At 39.3% G+C, this 27,349-nt stretch overlaps 4 protein-coding genes across 9 annotated transcripts; 1 reads left to right on the top strand and 3 right to left on the bottom strand.

Annotated features, from left to right (window-relative positions):
* Window positions 1-113: 113 nt before the first annotated feature.
* Window positions 114-3,519, bottom strand: LOC146306120 (uncharacterized). 4 transcript variants are annotated; one of them, XM_084711670.1, is made up of 5 exons: window positions 3,465-3,519; window positions 2,610-3,305; window positions 2,373-2,501; window positions 875-918; window positions 114-435 (listed from the first exon to the last, which is right to left on the bottom strand). In XM_084711670.1, the coding sequence occupies exons 1-5, from the start codon at window positions 3,517-3,519 to the stop codon at window positions 316-318; spliced, it is 1,044 nt and encodes a 347-aa protein (XP_084567796.1). In that variant the 3' UTR covers window positions 114-315. The 4 variants fall into 4 exon arrangements, with proteins under 4 accessions (XP_084567796.1, XP_084567795.1, XP_084567794.1 ...); XM_084711669.1 differs by having other exon boundaries at window positions 2,373-2,498; XM_084711668.1 differs by lacking the exon at window positions 3,465-3,519 and having other exon boundaries at window positions 875-897; window positions 2,373-2,498; window positions 2,610-3,320.
* A 3,384-nt stretch (window positions 3,520-6,903) lies between these two features.
* LOC146306117 (prostaglandin D2 receptor 2-like) lies at window positions 6,904-26,966 on the top strand. 3 transcript variants are annotated; one of them, XM_084712495.1, is made up of 3 exons: window positions 6,904-6,980; window positions 12,781-12,934; window positions 25,675-26,966. In XM_084712495.1, the coding sequence occupies exon 3, from the start codon at window positions 25,751-25,753 to the stop codon at window positions 26,885-26,887; it is 1,137 nt and encodes a 378-aa protein (XP_084568621.1). In that variant the 5' UTR covers window positions 6,904-6,980; window positions 12,781-12,934; window positions 25,675-25,750; the 3' UTR covers window positions 26,888-26,966. The 3 variants fall into 3 exon arrangements, with proteins under 3 accessions (XP_084568621.1, XP_084568623.1, XP_084568622.1); XM_084712497.1 differs by lacking the exon at window positions 12,781-12,934 and having other exon boundaries at window positions 6,910-6,980; XM_084712496.1 differs by lacking the exons at window positions 6,904-6,980; window positions 12,781-12,934 and adding an exon at window positions 23,286-23,339.
* LOC146306119 (immunoglobulin kappa light chain-like) lies at window positions 7,475-9,981 on the bottom strand. The gene is made up of 4 exons (XM_084712230.1): window positions 8,248-9,981; window positions 7,977-8,108; window positions 7,855-7,898; window positions 7,475-7,741 (listed from the first exon to the last, which is right to left on the bottom strand). The coding sequence occupies exons 1-4, from the start codon at window positions 8,957-8,959 to the stop codon at window positions 7,616-7,618; spliced, it is 1,014 nt and encodes a 337-aa protein (XP_084568356.1). The 5' UTR covers window positions 8,960-9,981; the 3' UTR covers window positions 7,475-7,615.
* LOC146306118 (uncharacterized) lies at window positions 15,735-22,659 on the bottom strand. The gene is made up of 6 exons (XM_084713177.1): window positions 22,593-22,659; window positions 18,076-18,402; window positions 17,641-17,985; window positions 17,421-17,552; window positions 15,979-16,025; window positions 15,735-15,860 (listed from the first exon to the last, which is right to left on the bottom strand). The coding sequence occupies exons 1-6, from the start codon at window positions 22,657-22,659 to the stop codon at window positions 15,735-15,737; spliced, it is 1,044 nt and encodes a 347-aa protein (XP_084569303.1).
* Window positions 26,967-27,349: the final 383 nt, after the last annotated feature.

Raw genomic sequence — 27,349 nt, 5'->3', positions numbered from 1 at the left:
GTTGTGCTGGTAGTGCTGCTTCATGCGTTAAGCCTGTGCTGGTCTTCCGTGTCCTAGTAGTTTGCCAAGTTTTTGCTCACTGCACTAGAAATCAGTCAATCATGTTTCAAAATCATAATGTAACTTCTCAATATCTAGAAAAATGAAAATATTTAATGAAAAGGTCAAGTCCTTTTGAGTGATTTGTCTTAAGTCAACTCTTTTTTATATTAGTCAAGCAAGTCTCAAGTCCTTAAATTTGAAAATTTAAATCTGACTTGAGTCAGGAGTCCCCCACCTTGGCAAAGTACAAATGAAACACTCCAGCGTCCATTTCTACTGCCTCACACTGGAGTAAACGCATTCATTTTGTGTGATGTCTTGCTGTCTTCTTGTTCTCTTGACCTTGTTCATACTTAAAGCAGCATAATGGAGATTTTCCGCATCTTGGTAACCCTGGGAATCAAATATATAATGGTTAACTGCCATATTAGTGCAGTTTATGTCTCATGACATTTGAGACATAGATGTCTATGAAACATCTGCTCAGTCAAATGCAAATAACCACAAAAGGCCTTGCAAAGGTAACTTCCTTTGTGAAGTGAAAAATGTAAATTTGTTTTTTTGGGACTATGAGCCTTAGCAAACAGCAGCTCCTGCTATTGTGGTTTTTGTATTTTGTGCAGGGGTTAGAACAGAAACACATGGAAAACAACTTTAGACTTGGACAATGACCACTGGCCACTGCTATATAATCTACAATCAATCAGCGTAAAGGTATGTGGGCATAGTACTTATCACAATACACTGCACTGCATGTTGTACAGGTGCTGCTGTTTACTCATTTGTGTTCTTTCTGTTAGTTAGGGTTAGGGTTAGGGTTAGGGTTACTTACTTCTACATTGGGAGCCGAGGCAGCTGATGATCTTGCTTGAGAGTCTGGTCGTGAGAGAAAAAAAAAAGAAGAAAAATGACAAAAGGCTTTTTTAAGAGCTACTATGAATGTTCTGAGTGAACCAATTCTCACTTAATTGGATAATTTACACTGAAAATGGTTGAAGTTCACATGATTTTAGGATTTATCATCAACTCAAATGTGACATGCAAGGAATAGGACAAGTTACTACAAACGCCAGTTCCAAAAATGTTCAGACACAGTGTAAAATATCAAAAAAATCAGAATGCCATGATGTGCAAATACTTCTTAATCACATTCAAGTGAATACAGCACAAAGACAAGGTATTTAATGTTCGAATTGATAAACTTTGTTTTTTTTTTTCAAAAAAGTTGGGACGGGGCAACAAAAGACTTTAAATGTTGCGGAACAGGTAATGATTGGGTATTAAAGGGGCATCCTGTCCTCCTTAAGAACACTTCTCAACACAAAACTGCAGGAATTTAGGGATTTTGCCATCTATAATCTATAATACCATTAAATGATTCAGAGAATCTAAAAAAATCTCTGTTCATAAGGGGCAAGACCGAAAACTAACATTGAATATCTGTGACCTTTGATCTCTCAGATGCACTACATTAAAAACTGCATTAAAACTCCACATAACTGAATAAAGAATAATACATGGGCTCGGGAAAACTTTGGAAAACCATTGTCGTTGAACACAGTTTGTCACTGCATCTATGTATGCAAGTTACTGAATCTACCATGCAAAGAGAAAGACATATATCAACATCATCCAAAAATGCTACTGACTTCTCTGGGTCCTAATCTCATCCGAGATGGACTGATGCAAAGTGAAAAAGTGTGCTGTGGTCTGACGAGTCTGTATTTCAGGTTTTTTGGAGCAGCATATGCTGCCATCCAGACAACGTCCCTGCATATTTCAGCAACACAATGCCAAGACACATTCTGCACATGTTTCAACAGTGTGGCTTTGTAGTAAAAGAGTGCGGTTTCTAGGCTGGCTTGCGTGTCTCCCATTGAAAACGTGAGGTGCATTATGAAGCACAAATTGCGACAACAGAGCCGCCGAACTGTTGAGCACTTGAAGTCATATTTAGAGCCAGAACAGGACAGAATTAGTGTCCTCAGATCCCAAGTGCTTAATAAGTGATATTAAAAGAAAAGGTGATCACAGAAGTAAACATGTAACTGTCCCAACTTTTTTGGAATATGTTGCAGGCATTTAACATTAAAAATCTCTCTTTGTGCTGTATTCAACTGAATTTAGATCAAGGGGTTTTTGTAATTCATTGCATTCTGTATTTCTTTATGTTTTGTACCCATGTGCACCACACCCAGGTGCACAGTTCTGAACACTAATGATGTTTGTAGCTGATAAAACAGAATAACTATATCACTCATCAAGTATCATTCACAATCTCACATCATCATATTGCAAACTCACTTTTAAAGAATAACAGTTTAGCCTACCTGTGCATTGGCAGCTGTTTTTCTTGTACGCTGTATAAACTGTGTAAGCCAGTAAAACAACCAGGATGGTGGTGAATGTCAAAGCTCCGCTCAAGAAATACACCAAGACAAGAGAGTCTTCATCATCTGCTTATGAATTAGAAGACATTATAGAGCTTTCAGTTTTTTTCCATCAAATTTGATTACAAAGTATGAATCACCACTCAACAAATGAGACTTTGCTAGGAAGTAACTTACCTTCAAAGTCCAGCTTGGTCCCGTCTCCAAACAGTATGTGTCCACATGAGGCAACAGCACAGTAGTAGGTCCCAGCATGAGAAAGATTCAGGTTCTGCATTTGCAAGTTGTAGACACAGGTGTGTGTTTGTGTGTCAGGTTTCCTCTCACACTGATCATTTCTGCCTCCATGGGTGTAAATGAGTCCTAGATGAGATTCTTCAGAGTTTTTGAACCAGTAAACACTGTGTTCTCCGTTACAGGTCCCAGTGTGTACTGTACAGTTCAGAGTCACAGAGTCTCCTGGCTGGATGGTCTCAGATTCTGACTGATGGACCAAAGCTGGGACGTTCAAACCTGAACCTTTTACACTGACAATAATGCCCTCCACAAATTCAAGCACATATGAAAAGCCTTTTGCACAGTAGTAAGTAGCTGAGTCTGAAATTTGCACATCGGAGATCTTCAAGTGATTTTTTCCACTGGCAGTCTCCAGTTTAAGGCGTGGATTGTCCTTGAATTCACCGCTCAAAGTGCCATCTTTGTCATGCTTATAGTATGTAGACAGCAGCTGTGGTTTCAGTCCCAGAGTTTGTTTATACCAGTACATATGCATTGTTACACTGCTGTCAAAAAAACATTCTAAAGTCACGTTTTCACCAACGCTAACTGATGTGAAACGTGAATGCGTTGATAGTTCAAGTGCTGTCATTTCGCCTGTGGAAAAAATGGAGACCAAACAAATGAACAACTAACTTTCTACCATCACTGGGAGCATATTGTAACACACAAAATGTTCTGCTGAAAATATCAAAAATATCGTAAGCAATTTTGAGGAAAAAGCAGTAAAATGCACCTCCAAAAGATATAACTTACCCATTCCACCCAAGAGAAGACATGTCACATACAAGAAAAACATCGGTGGTGTCATTTTGTTGATGTTACCGTGACTAACTGAGAGAATGTCTACATGTCCTCTACTTTTAAGAGACATGACTGTGTTTGATTGGCCAATCAGAAGTGAGTCTGAGTGATCACAGGGCCAGTGCTTCCTGCAGTGTAAATGTTGGTCTTTGAGAGAGAATTTTCATGGAAATCAAAGCAGAATTTGAAAGGATGTGCTTTCAAAGGGGCATGGAATCTGGACTGGATTTGGGAAATTGTATACAAAAGCCATGTGTTTTTATCTAGTTTATTAGTGTGATAGAATCTACTACAATGAACATGAGAAAACTACAAAATCATCTGCTGTATAAACAAAGGAGCCCTGTAACCTTTACAAGTGTTAAATACATTAAATCAGATGAAATGTTTAATTGTTTTAAGACCTCACCACAAAACTGGTTGCAGCTATAATGTGTTGTGAGGAGGAGGGACAAGATTCACCATCAACTCTCCTCCTCTTGACCTCTCTTACATTACTGTTTGGTTCATCTAGACCTGCTGTTTGTCACCTACTTCAGAAGACACATATTACACATGTGTGTTAACTCCCTGGTAGACTCACAAGTTCATCTCTAAAAGCTTCACTCAATAGAGACTGAGGACAATCCCACATTTTGTTGCTAAGCCTGGGTTTAAACCATTAGAGGGTTTAAAAAACGCCTACTCTGCAGAACCAATCCATCAACTTTAGGGCGATCCTTCACACTGGGGCAGTGACATACTGAAGTTCTGTACCTACCACTGAAGAGAGTGAAGTGAGAGCGTCATTTTTGGTAAGGCGTGTCCTTAGAAAAAATGTAAGGAGCCTAGGTTTTTTAGCGGCTGTTCTCACAGTCATTCAAGCTGCTGTTTTGCTGATTTGGAGATCGACTGGACAATCAGTATAGGTCAAGATCTCAGGTAGTCTTTCATCACAAATTCTCTGGCTCTAGGTCAATAGATACATTCAAATAAGACAGCATACACTGATTTGTGGCAACCATGGAAAGTTTGATCTTAGGTTACATACAATTTAACACTGACCACTGACCTCCTGGTTGTACCATGTTTCTAATATTCATTAGCCCTCAATCTAGAATAAATTGTTGCGCCTAAAGAGGCCTTCACATTATAAGAAATTTGTCCTGGACTGACCACAAGGTAGGGCGCACAAAGGCAAAGCACAGCGCTACAACCGCTATGCCCTATCTGCCTGGCACACAAACAGCTGAGCTACCGTTAGCTCTGGATTTAGCTAAGTTCATAAACTATGATTTACAAATCTTATAGCACAACCTGACTGTTCACGTTTCACCAGGCATGGCGAGATCGTAGTCTGTTTTTAATGCTGTGTTATAGAGTTTGGGAAACCCTGAAACACTTTTCTTCGGTCGTGTCTGGAAGGGAACCCTTGATCTGTGAAACTCTTGCAAGATTTTTGTATGTTGTTCCGTCATTGTGATGTTGCACACAGTTTAAAATGATCACTCTTGTGAGGTCTTCCATGAGTCTGGGGTTCCCTTCAAGACGCGACCATCAGTTTCTCCCTCCCCTGCTTGTGTCACTTCCACACATCTGTAGTCTCATCTGCCTGCATCGTCACATACAGCTGTTATCTCATTGGTTGCACTTTGAAAGGTCAGCGGCAAAGGAGGTCAATGTTCAAATGATTTGAACGTTGAGCTCAGCACCACTGCTTTCTCCACAGGAAAACAATGGGACAGCCGGTGCAAAGCGTTTTTACCGCTGATCATGTGTTAGGGCCTTAACTAGAGTACTTTTCATAAAGTTTGTGTAAAGCAACAATAAATATATGTTCTGAGTTTGTCACGCCACAGAAACGTGTTACTAAATTAGCTGGGGGTGTGTCCACTCCACTGTCTCAGTGTCAAACACCACTACAACCTGAAAACAACCTGAAACATGGACGTGCCATCTAGCAGCTAAATTTGACATGTCCAGAAATGTTTGAGCCACAATTGACAGAGGACAGTGACAGGATGGTATATTTTTCTTTTACTTCTCTGTCCCGCTGATGTGAACTGCTGGACTGATATGAACTGAGAGAGTCACTGAAGGTGCATTTGTAGTTTACCACTGAGGGTGTGGGAGTGGGTGGTGACATTCATGAGTTGGTAAATTGACTTCTGCACATGTCATTTATAATAATAATATAATTTTAATACCTTAATATTGTAACGATTTGGCAGCCATTTCGCCTCACTTTGACATAGTTTCTGACGTTATTTTCTTTTTTTTGTTCTAGCAGATTATTGTTTCTGTTTGCTTTGTTCAGCGTGACTTGGTGAACTTTGTCAGCAGTGTTGGGCAAGTTACTTTCAAAATGTAGTGTAATAGATTTAATAATATTACTAGTTACGTTCATTTGAACATAATAAGTTACGATATTATGGTCTATTTCCTAGATTCTCAAACTGTGGTACATGTACCACTGGTGGTACACAATCTCCTTTTAGTGGTACTGGGAGGAATGGCAGAAATATTTTTTTTAAAAATTAAATAAATTAAATAAATGTCATGATGATGGTACTTGGAGAGGCTAATATTTCCTCAGGTGGTACATGGTGTAAAAAGTTTGAGACACACTGGTCTATGTAAAGTAATGTTTCAGACTACTTTTACGTTACTTTAACCAAAATAACCACAGAGGCACAACTAGGCATTAAAAAGTGGAAGAGCTTAATGTTGTTTTATACCAGTATCCCCACAAATGTCCTTTATGTTGGGAAACTTGTGCTCAAACGATGTTTCAGTCATTCCAGTCTACTTTGTTCTGCAGCAGCTCCGTGCTGACTTGCATCTCAGTTGTGTCTCGTGGGCGTAACCACAACCTGACGCATTTATATACACTTCAGATAAATTCAACAATGTATACGTTAACCCCAGGTTGATGGCCAGTAAAAAGGCATTGACTAAATGTATTTATCTACATTTTTCAACCTAAGCAGAGCAAAGTGTGTGCTTTCTGTCTCTCTACTCCAGTTTGTAATATAAGTTAAAATATTGTTGTAACTGTCCACATTTCCCATCATACCCCTAATGTGGGCATAGCGGTTTGTTAACTTTGCCCAAAATAGTCCCAAAATACAAACGCAATACAAAATGTTAATTTATGTTAGTATCTGTAATGTGGCTGTTCAGAACATGGCAGTTTGTTTTGTTGATTATCATTTTTGTGCTGATTTCCAGGTTATATATTGTATCTCAGCACAGGTTGAGGACCTGCATGATAATGTATGTCGTCAAAAAGCTCATGTTGCACTGACTGGACATGACATCATTGTAAGTTTCCTAAAAAAGTGCAGCTTTGGGTCAAGTTTGGCCATATGAATTTTAGGGAACTGAGACTGTGACACCTAAAACAGACAAAACAGACAACTGAAATAACATTTTGATCAACTGCACTGAAAGCTTCGCTCTGATAAAACTGGACTGCTGGAGTTGCAGGTATGTAAAAATCCTTTCACCTCACTATGACACATCTGTTGTTTTAATCCCCCCTTCATCTCAATAACAAAACACTTCCTGCTTTTAGTTTTTATTATCGTGTGCACAGCATGGTTTCTACATCTAAGACATAATGCCTGTTTCACAAAGCTATGTGAGAGCTTCGCTAAAGTGTAAGACGCTGTGGCCTGGTAGCTACAGGCCACTCTTCCTGTGTTCACACTCTGCTGGGACTTGTGTTTCCACCAATGGAAACTTTATACTCTGAGGTTCACAACACCTTCACCACAGAAGTGAAAGGTAAATGATGAGAGCCGACTATAGATTGAAAAAGTGTAACCTGTGCTTCAGTTCCTGATGAGGAAGATATTTATAGATTGTAGGGGACTTTCATGAGCCTGTATTGTCTATATTTGCATCCGGTATTCTACTGTATGTACAGAGATGCAGAGCCGTGTCACAGTTGCATGTTTTATTTTTATATTTTACATAAAAATACTGCAAATACAATGCACAATAACATTTTATTTTCTCTCAGCATTACTGTGACAGTTAGTCATGAAGTTTTCTTGTAAGTGATTGACAGGAAAGAGTGATAATTCATTGAAGTGGTTGAATGTAAAGGCAAAAAAAGTTCACTTTTTTATACTCTTTACTCTAGAGTATACACACATGTTGTCCACACTGTCCTCTGGACGTTGTCGTCTGCTGGTTTTGTTCAGACTCAGAGCAGCATAATGGAGACCATCGGCATCTTGGCTCTGGTGATGACAAAATAACAAAAGGCAAAACGTGACAAATACAGTACTAGAGGAAAAAATATAATAGCTTATTTAGGGATTTTGTTGGTATACATGTTTGTTATTTCACCTACCATGGCGTCAGAAGCTGATGAACTTGCCAGATGAGAAACAGTTCCTGCAAATCAAAATGAATGAATGATCAAGCAGGTCAGCACAGAAAAAAATGTGAATACCTTTATTATGAAAATCTTACCTTTGCAGACAGAGCATATCTTTCTTTTCAGCTTGTACATGGTGAAAGCCAAGACAAGGAGCAGGGTAATGGAAACGGCCAATGCCACAGTCAGAAAATACACCAGGAGAGAGGGGGATTTGGTAGAACCTCCTAACAAACAGTCAAGAGAAATCAGTATCTCACGTCCCTTTAACACATCTATATTATGGATATACAATAAATATGGTAATTTAAGTTGCTCAGGATGTAACAAAAACAAACATATGCAATATCAGCTGTCATCACCTACCTGTAATCTCCAGTCTCGTTCCATTTCCAAACACAATCTCCCCACAGGAGGCCAGAGCGCAGTAGTACATCCCTGCATCGGACGAGTTCACAGACTTTATATCGAGGTTTGAACTGCAGTTTTTTGTATGAGACTCTGAATCACTCTCACACTGTCCTGCACTGGGATAAATGACTGCCGGCTGAGCTGCACTGTGTCTGAACCAGTAGAAGCTCTGCTCCCTGACGCATTTTTCAGTGTAAACCGTGCAGCTCAAAGTCACAGAGCCTCCTGACCGAAGCGTCTCCAGCGCTGGCTGATGGACAACAGCTCGGACTTTGGATGATGATGTTTTGACGTGAAGGAAAACTCCCTGTCCAAATTCGATTGCGTTGAACTCTAAGACTCCACAGTAATATGTTGCAGAATCTGACAAGCGAAGGTTTGAGATTATGAGATGGTTGATGCCTTCTTCATCTCGTGTTGAGACCTGAAATCTGTCTTTATACGCCGGGTAGATGAAAGCTTCTGGGTTGTGCTTCATCCGGGTTGATATGATGAGAGGTTTGCCTCCCAAGCTTTGCTGGTACCAGGAGAGGAAAGTTACAGCTTCGTTTTGGCAAAAGCATTTCAAAGTCACGTTCTGTCCAACTTCAGCTGTTATGATCCCACTCTCCTGAGTTACACCGAGGGTAAAGCCAGCAGCTGGGACTGGACCTGCAGAGAAATGCATAAAATTAGATTTATATTCATGCACATAAAAACATTGAAAGAGGATTTAAATACTCACAGATTTCAATGAGAAGCAAAAGAAAATTACAAAGTGGCATCATCCTTGAAGCTCTGCTGTTACTATCCTGTGTGCTGACGGACGCACTCAACTCTTATAGGAGACGGAGGCTGTTTGTGATTGGCTAAACTGACTGGTTTAGAGTCAGACTAGCGATTTGTTTGTCTGATCATGTGATCAGAAGTGCAATTGGGCTTGATTGAGTCTTTTCGGTTGCATCATTGTTGCTGTACACTTGTTGCTGACAGTAGGTGTGACAACATATACAATGAAATGGAAAATCTGTAGTCCGCCTATGAATAGAGGCGTACAAGTTGGTGCTTGTCAGTGTTTGTTGTCAGTGCTTAGGGGAGTTTTTTTTCAGATTGGAAAAACTGCTGTGTTCTTCAGTCATGACAAAAGTATTTTTCTTTCTAGGATGCATGTTTTTAAGTGGGTTAAAAGTGAGTGTGTGGGAGGGATGCAGAAAAAATAAAATCAGGACCGGTCAAGTGACTTAACGCATTGATGGCTGCGTTTTCAGGTTGGTCTTTTCAGTGTGATTTTGTAGGTCCTATCATGCCAGTGATGTCCCTCAGATTGGAGGTGGTATTTGTTCCAGTAGTTATCTTAATGAGACAAGACCCCAGTCTTAGAAGAAGCCACATATGAAGACTGACAACAATGTTGCACAGAGTCATTGTTTTTGTTCTTTTTTTGGTGTTTCTAATTGCATCTAATTTTGTGTTGCATTACTGCCCTCTACTGTTCAGTTTTTCTTTACTTATGGTTAGTCCTCAATGCCAAGTGCAGAAGTTTGACAACAGAGGTAATAAATGAGCGGTAGGATCTCACTGTCACACAGATATGCTTCCCATTATTTTCTGCCACACATGGGCACATGGTAAACATACTTAAACATGCGTTAAAGTCGAACAGAAATTTGAATCTTCTTCACTTTTTGTGCAAAGAAATATCTACCTATACAGGAAGGAATCTCAGTCTGCATGACTGAAGAACTGTTCACCCAATTGACTTCACGCTTGGTGTATTGCTACACATCCGACGGCCAGATAATTCCATGGTGATGTTGGACTGCCATCTGAGGGCTGGCCTTTTTAAGTGGTACCATGTCAGTTACCATAGTGTGCTGCTGACTGGAGCACGTCATAGCATATATGCTATAGGCGTTCTGTTAGTGATTTAAGACATTTGTACCTTCTTAAGATTCAATGTTTGGGTGCAGTCATGGTCAAGATGAAGTGAAACATGCCCTTTTCACTCTTTAAGATCATAAAATACTATTGTTATGGGCCTGTTGGCTGCAATTTACTCACTTTGGGAAAAGTCGTATCAATGACAGCAGCAACTAATGTTAGCCACATGGAGCATACCATTGGGGCTTGGGGCCAGGTTTCACTGATTACAGCTGTGTACAAAAACACAATTTTATGATTTAATGATTTGGGTGAAATTGGTTCAGATTTTATGGAGAAATTACTTCCTGGTTTTCCCTTTGATGTGCTCCAGCTTCTCTGCTTCATCTCTAGGTCAGAGTTTCCGCTAATTTAGCTGCTCTTACAATACTGTACTGTGCTGTATTCCCTGTCATAAAACCTCCATTGGTCTCTGAGGCAGTGTTAGGTCCCAGTCTCACCATGAACAATGGGAGCTCCCAGTTCAGGAAGAGTCAGCCAGGTTAATGGATTGCTGTCTATAGCTGCATGTCTAGGACGTGTCCCTCCTTAGCTACCTGTTTTTCACTGGAAGCACTTCAAAATGCAGAAGCAATAGCACTCCGATTTCCATTCCACGTGCATTTTACGTTTGTGTTGCAAGTGGAAAGTGGAAGGTAGCTAGCTTGTTAGCTTGCTAATATTGGCACTGATTTTCACTATATGTTAACTTTTGTAAATGTTTGTTAATTTCTGCTGAGTCCCTGGCAGCTCCTGTCTTCTTTGACTTACTGAAAAAGAGTCCAGACTGTATATAAAAATGGATGATGCATGTCCACTTCCTTCCACTGTATAAAAAAGCCAAAATGGTCCAAGCCATTTAGAGGAAGAGTCAGCGTAGTTATCAATCACAAGAAGAGCTCAGCTCTCAATCGTGACGTGAAACTCCCTTTTATAACATTGAATAACTAACTATAACCAAACTTAACAGAGACATGGACATGTATGGCAGTGTGATAAGAACTCCCTAAAATGACACAAACCATCTTTGGGGAAAAATATATGTGACGTGTACTTTAATTTTATACTTTAGCCCATGTCCCATCTGCAAACATGGAGGAGGTGTGGTTTATGACCTATTCTGCAGCCAGCCACCAGAGGGTGATCAAGATGATTTGTCTTCACTTTTGGGGAGCTGTCATGTTGTGAATCTTTATATCAATGCTTCAGATGTGGTTTTGACAAATGAAAACTGTTGTGGTGCAATAATTCAAATTATATTGTGGCTTTACCAAAAAAAAAAAAAAACAACTAATATGTATTGTTATTGTGAACAGCTAACATTGCTACTGTAAGCTAGCAACATGGAAGTCAGTTAAAGGGGTAACATTGGAAAAAAAAAAAAAAAAAAACTCTTGTTATTTTAGTCATGTCTATAAATCAAATATAGGTTAGGCCTATGTGATTTCTGACTATTTCTTAAGGCAAAATTTGCATTTGCAGTTTGTTTCACTTCATTTCAGAATGCAAAAATCAGCTTGCATTTCTCAGAAAATTGCCAAACACACTGCATTCCAGGAAATCCTGTTCAAAAAGAGAGGCAGACATATAAAGTCACCTACACATTATTTCAATACATGAAAATACCTGTATTGTCATCTAAACAGTAGCTGGCTATAGAGAGGGTTGAAGATTTGTGTCATATAACTGTAAAGCCAGGTTAAAAGTTTTCACTATTTGTATGTACTATATGTGTGTATAATAAGGAGTTGTTGGCGTGAGGAAAAAATGATCTGACTTTTATCATCTGTTGACATTTGCATCACCTTTAGCAATTTTTTGTTTGCTCACTCAGCTGTGTAAAACTGTCAACTCCTGCAGTAGACACTTACCAAGCAGAGGCGGGCTGCTGTGTGATTCACGTCTGTTTTTTGATGTCTGTGGTCTGTGTGTGTACATGCTTTAACGAAGCTGTGGTGAAAGCTCTACAGTTGTTGACTCGGAGGAGACGAGGCACTGCTGACCGACACTCTTCTCACTTGAACCCAAACTTCCTGAGACGTGCAAAGTGATGGCAGGGCGGCCGAATGTTCACTGTTTCTCAGACCAGTCAAAATGGAAAATAGATCCTCCCATTCTTCTTTGTAGAGACTGTGAATCAGACCGCATGGCAAACACTGAAAAGAGGAAGCACTGCTCTATCAAAAGTCTTTATTTAAAGAGACACTGCACACACACACACACACTTACACAGTTTTTAGCTGTAAACTACATGTGTATACTACTGTATTGTGATGACACACATCAACACTGTTGTTAATATTAACATCTCATAATGAATTTATAAAAAAGGCATTTCATGGGTTAATAACTGGCTCAAAATGCCACCCACTGTTTTAAATCATCATGAACCTTGCAAAGCTAATGCTGAGATAGTCCACAGTTATAGATTAGATTGGTCATAGATTAGACATTGATTAGTCCACCAGCACTAATCTATGTCATGAGATTTAAGTGAAAAAAGGCAGGTTAATGCCCTCAAAAATAAACTGATCAAGAGACAGGGATTTACACTATTATTTGCTAACTTTCTATTTTATATGTTTTCAGTTTGGCTGCTTTTGACTCAGAAGCTCCATCAGACTGGATTCTTTCCCTTGACGAAGATCCCATGACAAACAACAGGGGTATGACTACATACTGAAACTACGCAGACGACACACACTGGAGAGACTCAGCCTCTCTGAGCCATTAGCGCTACCAGGTACAACAAAGAAACTTTTTTCAAAAGAGCCACAAATGTGCATCTTTTGACTGCCAGTACTCCAGCTGACTCTCTGTGTTTCCAGTGTTTCTCTATGAACACAGAGAGCCTGACAGAAGAAGCCCATAGTTGGTTAGCTGTGATTACTAGGTGCCACTGCTACACTGAGCAGTGTTTAGACTGTCTCTAGGGTCATTGGTCAGTGTCTCATTACCTACTATGTAGCCACACCTCCTTACAATGTGCACCATTGTGTAATGTCCTGTGCAACTCAAAATATCCCCGACCTTTTTGTACACTCCCCAGCTTTTTTAAAAATTATGCAGTGGGTGGAGTTAGCCTTGGGGATGGGGGTGCAGTTACACTTTAAATAACCCATGTACTGACAACAAGCAAACAAAAAGGTGGGACTGTGGTTTTGACATGTTGAGCATAGGGCTGCTGATCAAACTCTACACTGTTGTCTTCATTTTCACTTCCATGTCGTTTTAATGTCATTCATCTAAGTGCTCAAGAATATTAAGCAATATTAAGTAATATTTTCATGGTGAACTTCCCTATAATGTTTGGGTGGAGGACCCTTTTTGGTCAGGACTTCTGCTCATGACATTTGACTTGCTAGATGCACATTTCATCCATTTTAAGAAGCCAAATATGGCCAATGTATTCAACTGATGAAAGCAACTTGTGCGACTTGTGTGACTGCCATGGTGGACAGATAACCTACAGTTTACAGCAGCTGCTGCTCAATAAATATAGAGAGCCATCATTCAGAGCTGATCTAATGAAATGACAGTTCATAGGAACACAAGTTTTGATTACCTGAGTTTAAATTGGTCAATTTAAACCTTTAGAAATAAAACTAAAAGCTCATGAATTAATGTGGAACGTCCAAACACATTTCAAACTCTTCCACCACGTTGTAGTACGAGCCTAAGAATGTTTGGGACTTTATACTGAGTCAGTGCGGCCAGAGAGCTAAATGTGTTCCTTTACAAATGATGCAGCGTCTCTTGATAGTGGTTTTGTACCAAAATGTGGGCATGATATAATCAGTAATGGTGATCTGCATGCAAGTGTTTTTTTCCTGTTTGACTAAAAACAATCTGTTGAAAACAGGTCAGAGACCCTGTGAGCTACCAGAGCACCACTTTGGGCTGCAGATGAATCTTGTGGCAATGCTGGACTTTTTTTTATATCCCCACTGTGCTTTTGAAGTAAATCAAGTCAGTTATGGATGATTAGACGTCTGTTGTACTTGTGTTACTTGCATTGCAACACAAGAATTTTGCAATTTATAAGCTCAATGCACTTATATTAACCCAAGTATAAATCAAAAACAGGAACATGATGGCAACCTTTAGCTAGAGTTAAAAAAAAAAAAAAACATGTGGTTGCTGAGAACAGAGTGTTAAGCCAGCCTCCAATAGGCTTCTCGTAACGCTCCTCCTTCGCCTCCTCTAGATCTAGAGCACTATATGTGCAGTGACAGCTTCAAATCAACTATATCAGTAATGTGAAAAGTTTTTTATCAGTGCTTTCATGTCTGTATGATATGTAAAGTTGACTTTTTTTGTTTTTACCCCACTAACACACATGTAAGTATAAATTTTAAAATACCTACATGGGGATGAGAAGCGACAGAGCAGAGGTGTTCCTGTGAAGCGACTGAAACAAACAAACAACAAATAAAACCACACAGACATCCTGTCAGAGGGGAGGACAGCCGAGGGGGCGAAACCACCTTGAAGGTGATGTGAGCAAGCTTGACCAGAGCGGGAACTCAGAAGCGAGACTTTTTTTTTTTTCCTTTCTTTGTAGTCAGTCGGCTGCAGGACTTGAAAACATGTCACCGTCTGTACGGCTGTAACCTTTATTACACAATTCTCCGTTTGATTTTTTTGTTTTCTGAGGGGGGATGAGATGTCGGATTTGTGACAGTGAACCTGTCAAGTTTTGCCAGATTTGATCAAAATACATTATTACATTATTAGGTTGCTCAGTTGGTAAAGCTTGCGCCCCATGTACTGAGGCTGTGCGTCCACTGCTGCAGCGGTGGGTTTGACTCCTGCCTGCAGACTTTTGCTACATGTCATTCCCTCTTTCTTCCTGTCATATCTTCAGCTGTCCTGTCAATGAAGCCATAAAAAGGCCAAAAAATACTTAAAAAAATTGTTAAGTCACTGATGAAACCTTGCTGCTGAAATTCTTTGAACTTCCGTATTTTTTGTGTATTTTCACCAAACTCATCTGCTGAAAACCATAAAACTGAGTGTTGCTTATTGCAACATAAATGTTGCTGTCACTGCACTGACGGTGGTTTGGGGCACCAAAAAAAACGCTAGAGGCAAGATTTTAATGTCACTCAACCACAACAATACCCCTAAACACATCAGTGTGTGGGTGGAACAAACAGGACACACCTCACAAAGTGTGTGAAATGTTCAAGCGCCCTTATTTAGTCTTTCTCTGTGGTGTGTTCATCTTAAATACCTCATCTTTCTAATCTTAGCTACCTGGTGGTCACAGCAACATGCGACTGTTGTGTGTGATCATTTTAGAAAACTAATTTCTAAACCAAAAAAACTCATGATGCTTTTCTGTGACATCTACTGCAAGTGATCTGCTGCCCCCTACTGACCAAGAGCTGAACTGCACACATCATAAAGCCATCATAAAGCAAGTTTTACTGATTTCATTGAATGAGATGTAAAATGTAGAAATCATTACAGTCTCATTACATTTCAGATTGCTAATATAATAATAAGCAGTTAGAAAGAGAGCATTAAACAATAAAAGATCACTTGAAGTCTGACAGTCTGACTCCAGAATAAGGCGGCTCCTCCTCTGTGCTCCTCCATCTCCTGCTCCTGCTGTGCCTCTTTTTGAAGTCCAGAGCTACATACTGCAAGCCTGATTCCTCATTCTGTATAAAATAAGAAAGTTTAATTATTATTATTACCAGATCCTGAACTAATTTAGATATGGGCTGTGTCTCCATGCAAACACATATAAGTCATAGTAGGAGGATAATTTGAGTTTACCTGACTGTCAGTGGTGTATTCTGGGACAGTTGACTGTGGCTGCAGCTCTAAAATAAAAACAAAAAACAGACCAGATTTTTTTCTCATTCAAATTCTCATTAAAGGGTCAATCCACCCAAATTATTTTTCAAAAGGGTATTCTTTCTCTGGGAGAAAGTAGTCCTATTGACAAACATTCACTGTGATTTGTATTGATTATCCAGAGTAACTTTGACATTGTTTCTGAAAAGTATCATTTCAAATGTTATCATGTAAATGTATGCATTCATGTTCATTGTTAGTTTGGATAGAAATCTCAGATACTGCAGAATCCAGGCAAATAAAATCTGCTTGACAACATATCACTTGGGTTAAAACGGAAAATAAGTTTAAAATTTGGGTGAATCAAAATTTTCTTTCCCGCGACCCTTTGGGAATAAGCGGTTACAGAAAATGAATGAAAGAAAATTTTCTTTTATCATCATCAAAAGTTCTTTGACTTGGTTAATATGAAGTTGTTATAACATAGACATCTCAAACAATGTCAGCTTTGCATTGCAATGACTAAACTGACTGGGTAAAACTTAACATCAACAGTCATAAACATTCACAAAGACTCAGTCAATCTCATTCCTTCAAATAAAGTGTCACCTGTCATTTTTCAGGTAAAGCTGATGTTGTTTGAGATGTACCACTGCAGCTGAGGTCGTAATAAAATAATGTAATAAAACTTTCCAATGTTTTTAAGACAAGTCCAAAATGTATTGCTGTAGTTGAGGTCAAGGAAATTAACACATAAAACTAAATAGTTTCTTCAGATTTTAGAATTAGGCTTGATATGGCATGTTTATGACAGGTTATGTTGTCTTGGTCAATGTAAAGTTGTCAAACCAAACAATGTCAACTTTGCATTAAAAATGACATAAGTGACCAATGACAAAAACATTTATACAGACTCCTTCATGTTCATGACAGTGTCATGTCAGTCTTATGCACACTCCTTATTCATGATCCTGTTCCAAAAGTATTCAAGAGTGTAATAAACCTTAATAACATCTGTATGACAAGTCCAAAATGTATCAGTGTAGTTGAAGAAATGATTCACAACACAGTTATAATTTTTCATGACAGCAGGTGTCAAACCAACCACATATGGCAGTATAGTATAATGTTAAAATTAAATAGATTATTTAAATAACTAGGCTTGATATTGCATTTTTATGACAGTTTATGGTACCCTCGTTAATGTCAAACTGTCATGACAAAGATATTGTGTGAAGTTGTCATGACAACAGCATCACAAACATGTAAACTTTTCATATAACATATTTGACTGAATGATGCTTGCTGACAATGGTCATAAACATCCATTAAGACAGTCAGTCTTGTGCACACCCCTCCAAATGAAGTGTTAAACAACAGCCAGACAAACTTATTTTCTGGTAAATATGAGTTAATTGTACCTCCAGAATCAAGATATTTCCTCGTGGACATTTTGTAGAGGATACTGACGAGAAAGATGTTCAAGATAACAGAAACAGTCAGAGCTGCGACCATGCAAAGCTTCAACATAGAGGGAATGTCATCATGCTTCTCTGTGAAAATATAAAAAGTAGACTAAGAAAATAATAAGTAATCATTTTAATTTAGATTTTAAATTAATTTAAAATATGTGTTGCTCACCTCCAACATGCAGTCTTGTTCCTTTCCCAAACAGTATCTCTCCACATGCAGCCACAGCACAGTAGTACGTTCCAGCATCAGACTGGCTCACATTCCTCTTGGATAAACTGAACACACAGCTCTGTGCAGGAGACTCAGACTCAGAGCTCTTTATACACTGACTGCTGCTGTCTGTGGGGATGTACATGATTCCAACATGGGAGCTTCTTGAATCCTCTTTGAACCAGTAAACACCGTGTTCACCGTCTCTGGTCCCAGTCTGCACCGTGCAGTTTAGAGTCACAGAGTCTCCGGGCTGCACAGAGTCAGTCGCCGGCTGCAGGAGGAAAGCTTTGCGACCAAACTCTGAAAAACAGGCATTTTAGAAAGAGTTATGCAATAAAAAAATTAAGAAGAAATAGATTTTCTATTTTGTAAACTGCCCAAAATACATACCTTTTAAAACCAGAAATATCCCATTATCAAATTCAGTGAATTTAATACTGACGCGTCCACAGTAATATATGGCTGAATCAGAGTCCTGAACATTAGAAATGCTCAGATTGTAGAAACCTTCTCCAGCATGCAGTGAAAACCGTTTGTCAACTTTAAAGTGGTTGTAGAAGATTTTGGTGTCAGGTGAATGTTTGTAGTAAGAGCATATTATCTGAGGTTGCTCTCCTGCAACCTGCTTGTACCATACTACACGTTTCTCAGCAAAACTGTCATAGAAACACGGTAAAGTCACGTTGTGTCCGGGGTACGTGTAGAGCACAGCACCATCTGAAACACAGATCAGTTAACAGCGATTGTTACATTAAATTTTACTTTAACATATTTAAAAAGTTTCAAAATCTCCTATCAGGCTTTGGAGTCACAATCCAAAAATACCTATAATTGTTTTTTAGCATGAAAAATACTGTATGCAGTGACTTACAGGCTCTAAAGAGAGGAACCAAGAGCACATAAAACATGAACATCCTTCGCTCTCCGGTAATCTACCAGTGTGATTGCAGTTTCAGTAAAGGGGTCAAAGGAAAAGGCTACACCTTCAGTGGAAAAATGCATGTACAGGTCATGCAGATTTGTGGGTGTTGATACTTGCATGAAAGGAAGTGCGAAGCTCTGATTTGCCAACTTTTACTGACATAGTTTTTTTTTTTTTTTGCTTTGAGACAGAAACATTTTCTGCAGCCCAGACAACAAGAAATACTAAGAAACTGCTTCCTTTTGTGCATGCAAATTATGCTTCATAAGGGGGCTCTCTTTTATTTCAACTTGCCTGAAGTGGACACCAACAACATAAAATCATTTTCACAAGATGAGTATTAACTCTTGCACGATGCCCAGCAGTTGATCCCTCAAAGAATTTGTTTTTTCTTTTTTTAGGTAAGGCAGGGCAAGTTCAAGTTTATATAGCTTCTTTCAACAACAAGGCAGTAAAATACATAGGACAGAAAAAGAGAAAACACGCAAAAGAAACACAAAGCAGAGACAAATATGATTTAAAAATAAGAGAAGAGAGCATATCATTTCTGTTCACCCTGATGTGTAATGTGTAAATCAACATAGTTGATAGTAGTCTTGAGTCCATTAAAAAATTCAAAGAAAAAAGACATACAGATTCTATCTAAATCATAATTTAGCCTCATCTAGCCTGTGTTTTACACAGTATATTCACTTTTCACTACATTTTTCATTCACACGCCATAGCAGGTGTAATTATCAAACTTAAATTCTTAATATGTGCTGATATAACACTGTCATATGTGGCTGGTTTTGACACTGGGTGTCATGGGATTATTATAACTGTGCCATCAATATTTTCCTCACTCTCAGCTACAGTCATAACTTTTGTACTGGTCATAAAGAAGTCATTAAGCGTTATTCTTAACTGCAACTAAAGTGGTACCATTTGGACTTGTCAAAAAGATGTCATAAATGTTATGAGACAGAATACAGTACCATGGTGATTTGCAGACTTTCCTGATGGGTTGATAGCTAACCCTAACCTCAGCTGTTGCTAAACCCTAACTGCTGCTGACTGATGTCAGCGCAGTGTTTCCCAAACCTTTTCTATGCCTCCCTTTAGAAGCTGAAAAAAATTTACCCCCCCCCCCACCCTATATTTATTATCAATTATTAATAATAATAGGGCAAGCAACAACAAAAAACTTTTCATTTTAGTGAAATGATGGTCAGCATGATAGCATCAGCCAGCTCTCATATATCATGTTTAACTTTGTTTCTCTACATATTTCTCCTGTGGTCCCTCAGCAGCTCCTCAACTTCCCACCAGGGGGCCTGCTCCCCAGTTTGGAAACCACTGCATTGACTAGTTAGCTGGATTACCTGTACAGCTATTCATATTTATGACAGGTGATTTTGTCTTGTCTAATGTCAAGCTGTCATAACAACAACATTTTTGTCTTTGATGATGTTTAGTTGTCATAAGAAAGATGTTGACAAATTATATTGTATTGCTTAATGTCAAGTTGCCCTAACAAAGACATAATCTTGGCTAATATCAAACTGTCATAACAAAGACATCTCTCTCAATGTCAACTTTGCATTGAAAATAACATAGCTGACCGAATGACACTTGAATAATATCCATACAGAAACATTCATACAGACTCCTTCATGTTTATGACAAGTGTCATGTCATGGCTACTGGTGTTATGTCCGTCTTATGCACACCTCCAAATAAGGTGTTGCCAGTCATTTTGACACTTTATTGCTAAGGGCAAAAGGTTTTGTGGGTTTGCACGTGACTGAAATGTGAGGAAAAAGACTTGCAACTTTCAAAATTACAAGAACAAGAGACGGTACTTTTTTCCCCATCACTGTGAGTAGTACGCACAGACACACGGTACATCCTCCACACACACACTCTCTCTTTCATACACACACACACACACACACACACACACACACACACACACACACACACACACACACAAATACATGCAGCAGTGAGACAAAAAGCAGAAGTGAGATTGCCCCTTTATCTTTTGCTTAATCACCATATGCACACTATTACTGTCTGCATCTAAAAGTTACTTGTGTTTTGTCAACACAGAATAAAGAGAGAGAGATATATCATTAAAATGCACGCAGGAGTTTCACAAAGAGGAGCTGCCAGAAAGAAGTCTGAGAACACTGAAGTGTCAGCAACTCAGTTGACCAGCAGGTGTCAGTGTAAACTTCAAATGCGACACAATCAAATCTGAGGGCTGTATTTGCACTCACATCCTGGCAGTGGGTAAAAAGACAAACACAAAGCTGTATTTCTCAGTATTTATACAAACAGGGGCACAAAAATCTCATTAGAGTTTGTCTTCTTATGTTTCACCATAAGAATGTTTGGCAACTTCTGCTTTGGTTGCTTTCTCTTTTCTTTAAGTCTTTGGTATCAGTGTTTCACAAACTTCAGCTATGTTGTCTCCACTCTAATGCAGATGTTTCTGTTTCTCTTATAACACAGGAACATGAAAAAAAAAGAAAACTGTAGCAAGTAAAACTGAAGTTCTTAAGAGGGCCAAGTGTCTCGGACTAAAGTTTGTTTTGCAGTTCATTCAGAGGAACTTTGAAAGCTAAATTATCATGTCATCTGGTTTCATGTTTGCTCACTGTGAACTACACTAGAGCTTCTGAAAATCTCCGGTCTAGTGATGGTAGATAGCACCTACTGGTTTCAGGGTGGCAGCAGGTTGAGCGCACTGGAAATCTCTGTAATCCAATGAAGACAGCAACAAGTCCTGTTCAAGCAGAATAATCCAAATTGAATTTTGTGGCATTTAACATGGGTTTAACCAAAGTCCTACATATTTTTGATGCTGTGCTGCAAGGTATCTGTTCATCAGGGCTCTTCTTAAAGCGATAGTTCACCCAAAAATCAAATTTCACCTCAATATCTGCTCACCCCTGTGCTGATGTGAGGATGGGTGAAGATCTCCAGTGTTTAAAAAGAGTCTGGTGTCACAGCAGGCTACGTTCAGAAAGGCAACATCATAAAGTGAAGCTGCTGTGAAAGCTGGTTTTATAGTGGCAGACGAGGTAGCCAAATCAGTCAAATCAGCCCGGCCATTTACGGAGGGAGAGTTTTTGAAGCGCTGCATGATTAAAGTGTGCGACATCTTGTGTCCAGACAAAAAGCAAGCATTTTCAATCGTAAGCCTCAGCAGAAATACCAGATCAGATCAGATATGTGAGCTTAATATGTCAGCTTTAAATATTCTGAGCTGAAATGTTCTCATTTTGCTTTATGTTACTGTTGAAGAAAACAAGATTTTAAGTTTTATTCATTTTATTAAGGAAAAAGTTGTTGCAGTCTGGCTGTTCAAATTCATATTTCTGAATAAAACATAGTCAGTTTTAGATGGTTGGCTTTGCAGCTGGTTGTTCTGTTATGTTTCTATGTTTTCTCAACATTCCTTGAAAACAGGCTCAGACCACCTTTTGACTTGAGAGCAGTTTCTTAATGGGATAAAGTCAGCGTGGTAGATACGGACAAAGATTTCCAAAATTGGACAATATTTGAGTGTAATTTGCTGACACAGGAGATGAAGGAGTTTCGTCTTGAAGACAAGTATATTCTCACACGTCTCATTCCCTCCAGGAAATTGTGATGTTATGATCACAACAATTCACACAAATTCTCTCTGCACAAACACAAAACCCTTTGTAATCTAGAGCCTTTTGGTGAAGTTACTTGGAAAATACTCAGAACACAGTGTGCTCTTGTTCTCCCTGGAACAAGCTGCCTTTGATTTTTTTAGGAATTATACAAAATAAATGCAATTTTCACTTGATCCTGCAACTTCATTGCAAAAAATGCATAAAAATACTGCAACATGTATCTCAATTTTCATTTTAGGCCAATCCCAAACAATCCCAAAATAAGCCTGTGAAATGGCGGAAGGACTGGCTTCTGATTCTTTGGTGTGTCATTTTCTTTGTCATTATCTTACCGGCCATTTCACTCTCCGCTCTGCTCTGCTTCAAATACGCGGCGAGTCTGTTTTTGATGGATGCCATGTCAATTAGCACAGAGCAGATCGAGTGGGCAGGAAGTCAGACACAGAAAAGGCAGAGTGAATCTGGTTAATTTTCAAAATAAAAGATCTCATGCAGACTAAACTATTTAACCACGTAGCCTGCTTATCCATTGTAGAAGCACAAAGAGCAAGGATAGAGGACCTAATCGACAAAATGCTCCGATGCTGAATATGTTGCATGACTACACTTTTGTGTCGCTTTCCTGTTATTTCAGAAATTCAGGTCAGTGTGGTCTGTTCATATTGGCATCTGCTGATGTTCATACTGCTGTCACTAAGGTTACTTGAGCAGTGGTTTGGTAAAGGGTCATCAGATCCCCTTTTCACACTAAAAAGCAACAACTTAAACAGAACTAAAACTGATATAGTAATTTAGATAATTCTCACCAACCGCTTAGTCAAACTCAAATTATTACACATGAAGCTCTATAAGTGACAACTTTCGTTTCCTCCATCAGCTTGTGTTCAGACAGCAGCAGACCAAAAAGACTTTATTTATACATCTTGTTGACACTTAGCTGTACTGCATTTTCTGAGAAGAGTCTAAGTTCCTTTTGAGGTTTGTGACTTCCTATTACCATACTTGTACGCCCATGAGGCCACATACAACAATGTATCATGACAGGGACCTCATTATAGCTGCCGGAGACGGAGGAACAGGTGAGTGATTAAGAGGAGAAGGCCTGCGTGTTTGCATGGCAGCTTTAGCAGAAGAGATATGGAAGAGGACATTTTCACTAGTTTCAGTAACATTACAACTTTTGAAATGAAACGAATAACATGCAATGGAAAAAAAAACAAACAGTGTCACTCAGGTTTTTTAGTTCTTTTTGCAAAAGGGCAATTTGAAAATGCCAGATTTTTAAAAATTATATTAGCTGCGTATGTTTCGATGCATTTGCAGAGCTTGCATGGGTAGCAGAGTATTAACCACAAATAGCTGGGTCGTTTTTTTTTTCTCAGAGCTTAAAGCAAATGACATGATTTCAGCATTAAACTGTTTTGTAAATTGAAATGCCTGAATCCTCAGGTTTCCATTCTAATCTTTGTGTTAGTGCATTTAAATGTTACAGCTTAGCATAGAGCCTCCTAAACAGCTATGCTTCACTGTATGTGAAACTTGATCTGTATCAAGATGCAGAGATCTTTTGATAAAATGTCAAGTTGTGTTTCTTGCTCAGATTAGAACAGTTACACAAGTGACCTTGAAAAGAATTTGTAGATTTGCAAAAAGGATGTGGCAAATTTGAAAGATAAGAATGCCAAGATGTACAGTGGCAGCAAACAGAAGAATATATTCAGAGGCAGAGCTGCTTTGAACAGATGCGCTGACATTGTTGACATTTTGTTCTTCAACTTCAAGTCCACAGGTAACTGCGTTAATTTGTTATTACACACTGGTTATGTGAAGGTTTATACAGAGTATTATCATATTTTCTTGGGAAACTTAATTACCACCTCCTAACAAGTCATAAATGTGTTCTATGTCCTAGGCTCTATGGAAAGTAATACCTATAGATAAGATCAACATTTGGGGTTGTGAAATGTTGAAGGTAGACCAACAGACGGCAAAGAAACATACACAGACAATTTGCATTCAGAAGTCTGAGTCAGCTATAAAACATAACGCCCATGTTTCTGTCACCTCTGCTTCTGTTTTAGACAAACAGAACTGTTTGTGACACTTGGTGAACAGCAGCTTTTGCACACTTACTACTACTTAACCACTGATATCATGAAGGATTTTAACTGTTTTTGCAATAAATTGAAATGTTTTGTCAATTTTTATTAATTGTGGGCCTAAACCCGGCACAATATAGATATTATAAACACATATATTCAATTCAATTTTTCAATTTTAAAATGCTCTTGCTTTTTAAAACAGCTCCTGACACTTAAAGGGGAAGTTCACCCCAAAATGTTTGCCTTCTCTTGAAAAAAATAGGACTAGATGGTCAAAGTGGCAAAAAATACATTTGAAAATACATTTGAAAAATTGAAAACAACTGCACAGTGATACAGATGGTGGGTGTAGTTCTATAGAGAGGTGAAATCCCTCCCCTTCAATAGGATCTTGTTTCAGAAAACATATGAGCTGTTGTCAATGATGAGAGACAAATAATGGATCCAGTTTTAATTGTGCCATGAATAACAATTATGCCTGTCAATTTAAAAGATAATTTTGCAATTCGAGAAAGTCACAGGTTGTCATAGGATTGTTATAGTTTCAGTGATGATTGGCTTAGTTTGGTCTCACTTTGCACAATAAATGTCACCAACACCAGCAAGTGTTTTATCCAGTGACTCCTGGTCCTGTTTATCAGTTGGGAAGAGAACAAACAAGCATGACCTGTTGCCAGAGTGAAAACATCCCGGTACAAAACACACAACCATCGCAGCTTCAGCAGCTAACATTAAGTTGTGGAGGGAGAAACTCATGATGACCCCTACATGTACACTTTCTGAGTACCTTCATAGTATTATACTTCAACAATTTTACAACAGGCCATGGTCTTGACTGAAAAAAGTATCTAAGTATTTAATTAACAAAAACAATATGTATGATTCATGGTACAAATCAAACACTATTAAAACATTATTTGTCTATTGCTGTTGACTGCCTTTCATACTTTTTACAAAGTAAGGTCCCATGGTGGTCCACCTGAAGGGGAAGGACGTTCTATAGAAAGAAAATAGTTCCTTCATGAAACTGCTCCCAAAAAGGTCTGGATTATCTTGAGTAGCTATATCCTGATTTCTGGAGAGAGACATTGGTGTTAAGTTTTTTAAAAGTATTGATTTGCTGTTTTGAACACCACAAACCAAGTGCCATTTAGTTCTATTGTATTGGAGAGAAGGCAGACTTTTCTATGGTCAATATCTTCAAAACTCTGCAACTCACATGATATATAGCACTACAAGCTAGTGCAAACAACTGTCCCTTTGATAATATAAACTGCCTGTTTGGTTTGACATGTTCTAATCTCTGTTGTAGTACTCAGCAATCTGAAGCAAAGGGCTAAAGTAAAGGACACCAGCTCAGTGCGACATCAAGACATTTCTCCTTCAAGATGGTGTTCTGTCCTGTTGGCCAGAAGGCAAATATCAGCAGCAGCCCTCCAATGAACCACACAGCCAAGATTACTTCTTTGAACGTTTTCACCATTTCCCTCCATGGCCTGTTCTCCTCCATTGGCATCATTGAAAACCTCCTCATCCTCGGAGTGGTGAGCTTCCACGTCCGCCGCTCTGTCATCAGCATCTGGATCCTGAACCTGGCAGCGTCAGACCTGCTGGCCACCGCCTCCCTGCCCTTCTTCACCCTCTACATGGCCCGTGGTAACACCTGGACGCTGGGCACAACCTTCTGCCGCATCCATTCCTCCATCTTCTTTCTCAACATGTTTGTCAGTGGCTTCCTGCTGGCGGCCATTTCTCTCGATCGCTGCCTGGTGGTGCTGAGACCCGTCTGGGCCCAGAACTACAGGAATGTCCCACTAGTGGGGAAGATATGTGGTGTTATTTGGGCTTTGGCTGTGGTCTTTACTATCCCCTTCTACATATTCCGTGACACCATTCCCCAACCAGATGGCAAGATCCAGTGTTACTATAACTATGCTCAAGTGCTCCCAAGTGAGCCGTATGACCTGGCACATTTATGTAAGCAGCGCAAGGAGGCCTTGGCCTTCATGAAGCTCTTTCTGGCCTTCCTGATCCCTCTACTGATCATCGTTCTCAGCTATGCCGCTGTGAATACTGGCTTGGCCCGCAGAGGCTGTCGACGCCCTTTCCGCTTTGTCCGGCTTGTGGTGGCTGTGGTGGTGAGCTTCATACTCTGCTGGGCTCCGTACCACTTCTTCATCATCTTGGAGGTGATGACCCCCAAAGGGCATCCTGCAAACACAGTTGCGGCCAAGGCCCTCCCGATCTCAGCGACCATCGGCTTCCTTAACAGTGTTCTTAACCCCATTCTGTATGTCTTCAGCTGCCCTGATCTGTGCAACAAGATAAGACACTCTCTGGGTGCAGTGATGGAGAGTGTCTTGGCGGAGGATCTGGCAGAGCTGGCCCGACGTCGCAGCACCGCCCGCAGCTCAATCAGCACCTCTGAGATTGTGTTAAAACGGAAGAATTCTTTTCCAACCTTGTGTGTGAAAGTAGAGGAGGAAGAGCAGGATAAAAGTCTTGCTAACCACGATGAGACCTAAACAGAAAAGTACACAAATTCTCTAATATGGCCAGGCTTTTATTTTACATTATCTGCGCAGAGAAGCAGCCTTTATTCAAAACAGGTGTAGGAGACAATCATTTATTTGAAATAGATATTCATGCTCTGTTTTTCTGATCTGCTTCAGTTTGAATTTGCTAGCAAAGTTCAATCCAAGTTTACTTGTGTTTGCAAAGTGAGGATAATGTACTTCTAAATGCATCACTCTCATCAGCATGACAACAGTAAGAGTCAGAGTTTCATATTCACTCATCTGCTGCTGAGAAACACAGTTTTCATTCCCCTCCTGTTGCTTTCTAATTTCCTTTGTTTCCATTTTGGTGAGTTTTTTTAAATTGATGTTTAGCTACTGTCAGGAGAATTTAACACTTCCTGCACAGATGTTTCATATTAAAAGCCTTCTAGCAGGTCTAAAACCGTTGAATGCTGGTCAAGGGTATTG

Source organism: Lutjanus erythropterus, chromosome 23 (assembly GCF_056507025.1).
Source record: "Lutjanus erythropterus isolate fLutEry1 chromosome 23, fLutEry1.hap2, whole genome shotgun sequence".
Classification (NCBI taxonomy): domain Eukaryota; kingdom Metazoa; phylum Chordata; class Actinopteri; order Lutjaniformes; family Lutjanidae; genus Lutjanus; species Lutjanus erythropterus.
Note: the sequence above shows the minus strand (reverse complement) of the source record. Positions and strands in the feature narration are given on the sequence as shown.

Bases quoted from the DNA above. Each gene is read 5' to 3' on its own strand.
- LOC146306120 (XM_084711670.1), bottom strand. From the start codon at position 3,519: ATGACACCACCGATGTTTTTCTTGTATGTGACATGTCTTCTCTTGGGT. The intron at 2,502-2,609 runs GTAAGTTACTTC...CTAATTCATAAG, and splicing joins GACCAAGCTGGACTTTGAAG to CAGATGATGAAGACTCTCTT. The intron at 919-2,372 runs GTAGGCTAAACT...TCTCACGACCAG, and splicing joins AAACAGCTGCCAATGCACAG to ACTCTCAAGCAAGATCATCA.
- LOC146306117 (XM_084712495.1), top strand. From the start codon at position 25,751: ATGGTGTTCTGTCCTGTTGGCCAGAAGGCAAATATCAGCAGCAGCCCT.
- LOC146306119 (XM_084712230.1), bottom strand. From the start codon at position 8,959: ATGCATTTCTCTGCAGGTCCAGTCCCAGCTGCTGGCTTTACCCTCGGT. The intron at 8,109-8,247 runs GTAGGTGATGAC...ACTGTTTGTTAG, and splicing joins AACGAGACTGGAGATTACAG to GAGGTTCTACCAAATCCCCC. The intron at 7,742-7,854 runs GTAGGTGAAATA...TGTCATCACCAG, and splicing joins CATCAGCTTCTGACGCCATG to AGCCAAGATGCCGATGGTCT.
- LOC146306118 (XM_084713177.1), bottom strand. From the start codon at position 22,659: ATGGCATCCATCAAAAACAGACTCGCCGCGTATTTGAAGCAGAGCAGA. The intron at 17,553-17,640 runs GTGAGCAACACA...ATATTTTCACAG, and splicing joins AACAAGACTGCATGTTGGAG to AGAAGCATGATGACATTCCC. The intron at 15,861-15,978 runs GTAAACTCAAAT...TATTTTATACAG, and splicing joins AATACACCACTGACAGTCAG to AATGAGGAATCAGGCTTGCA.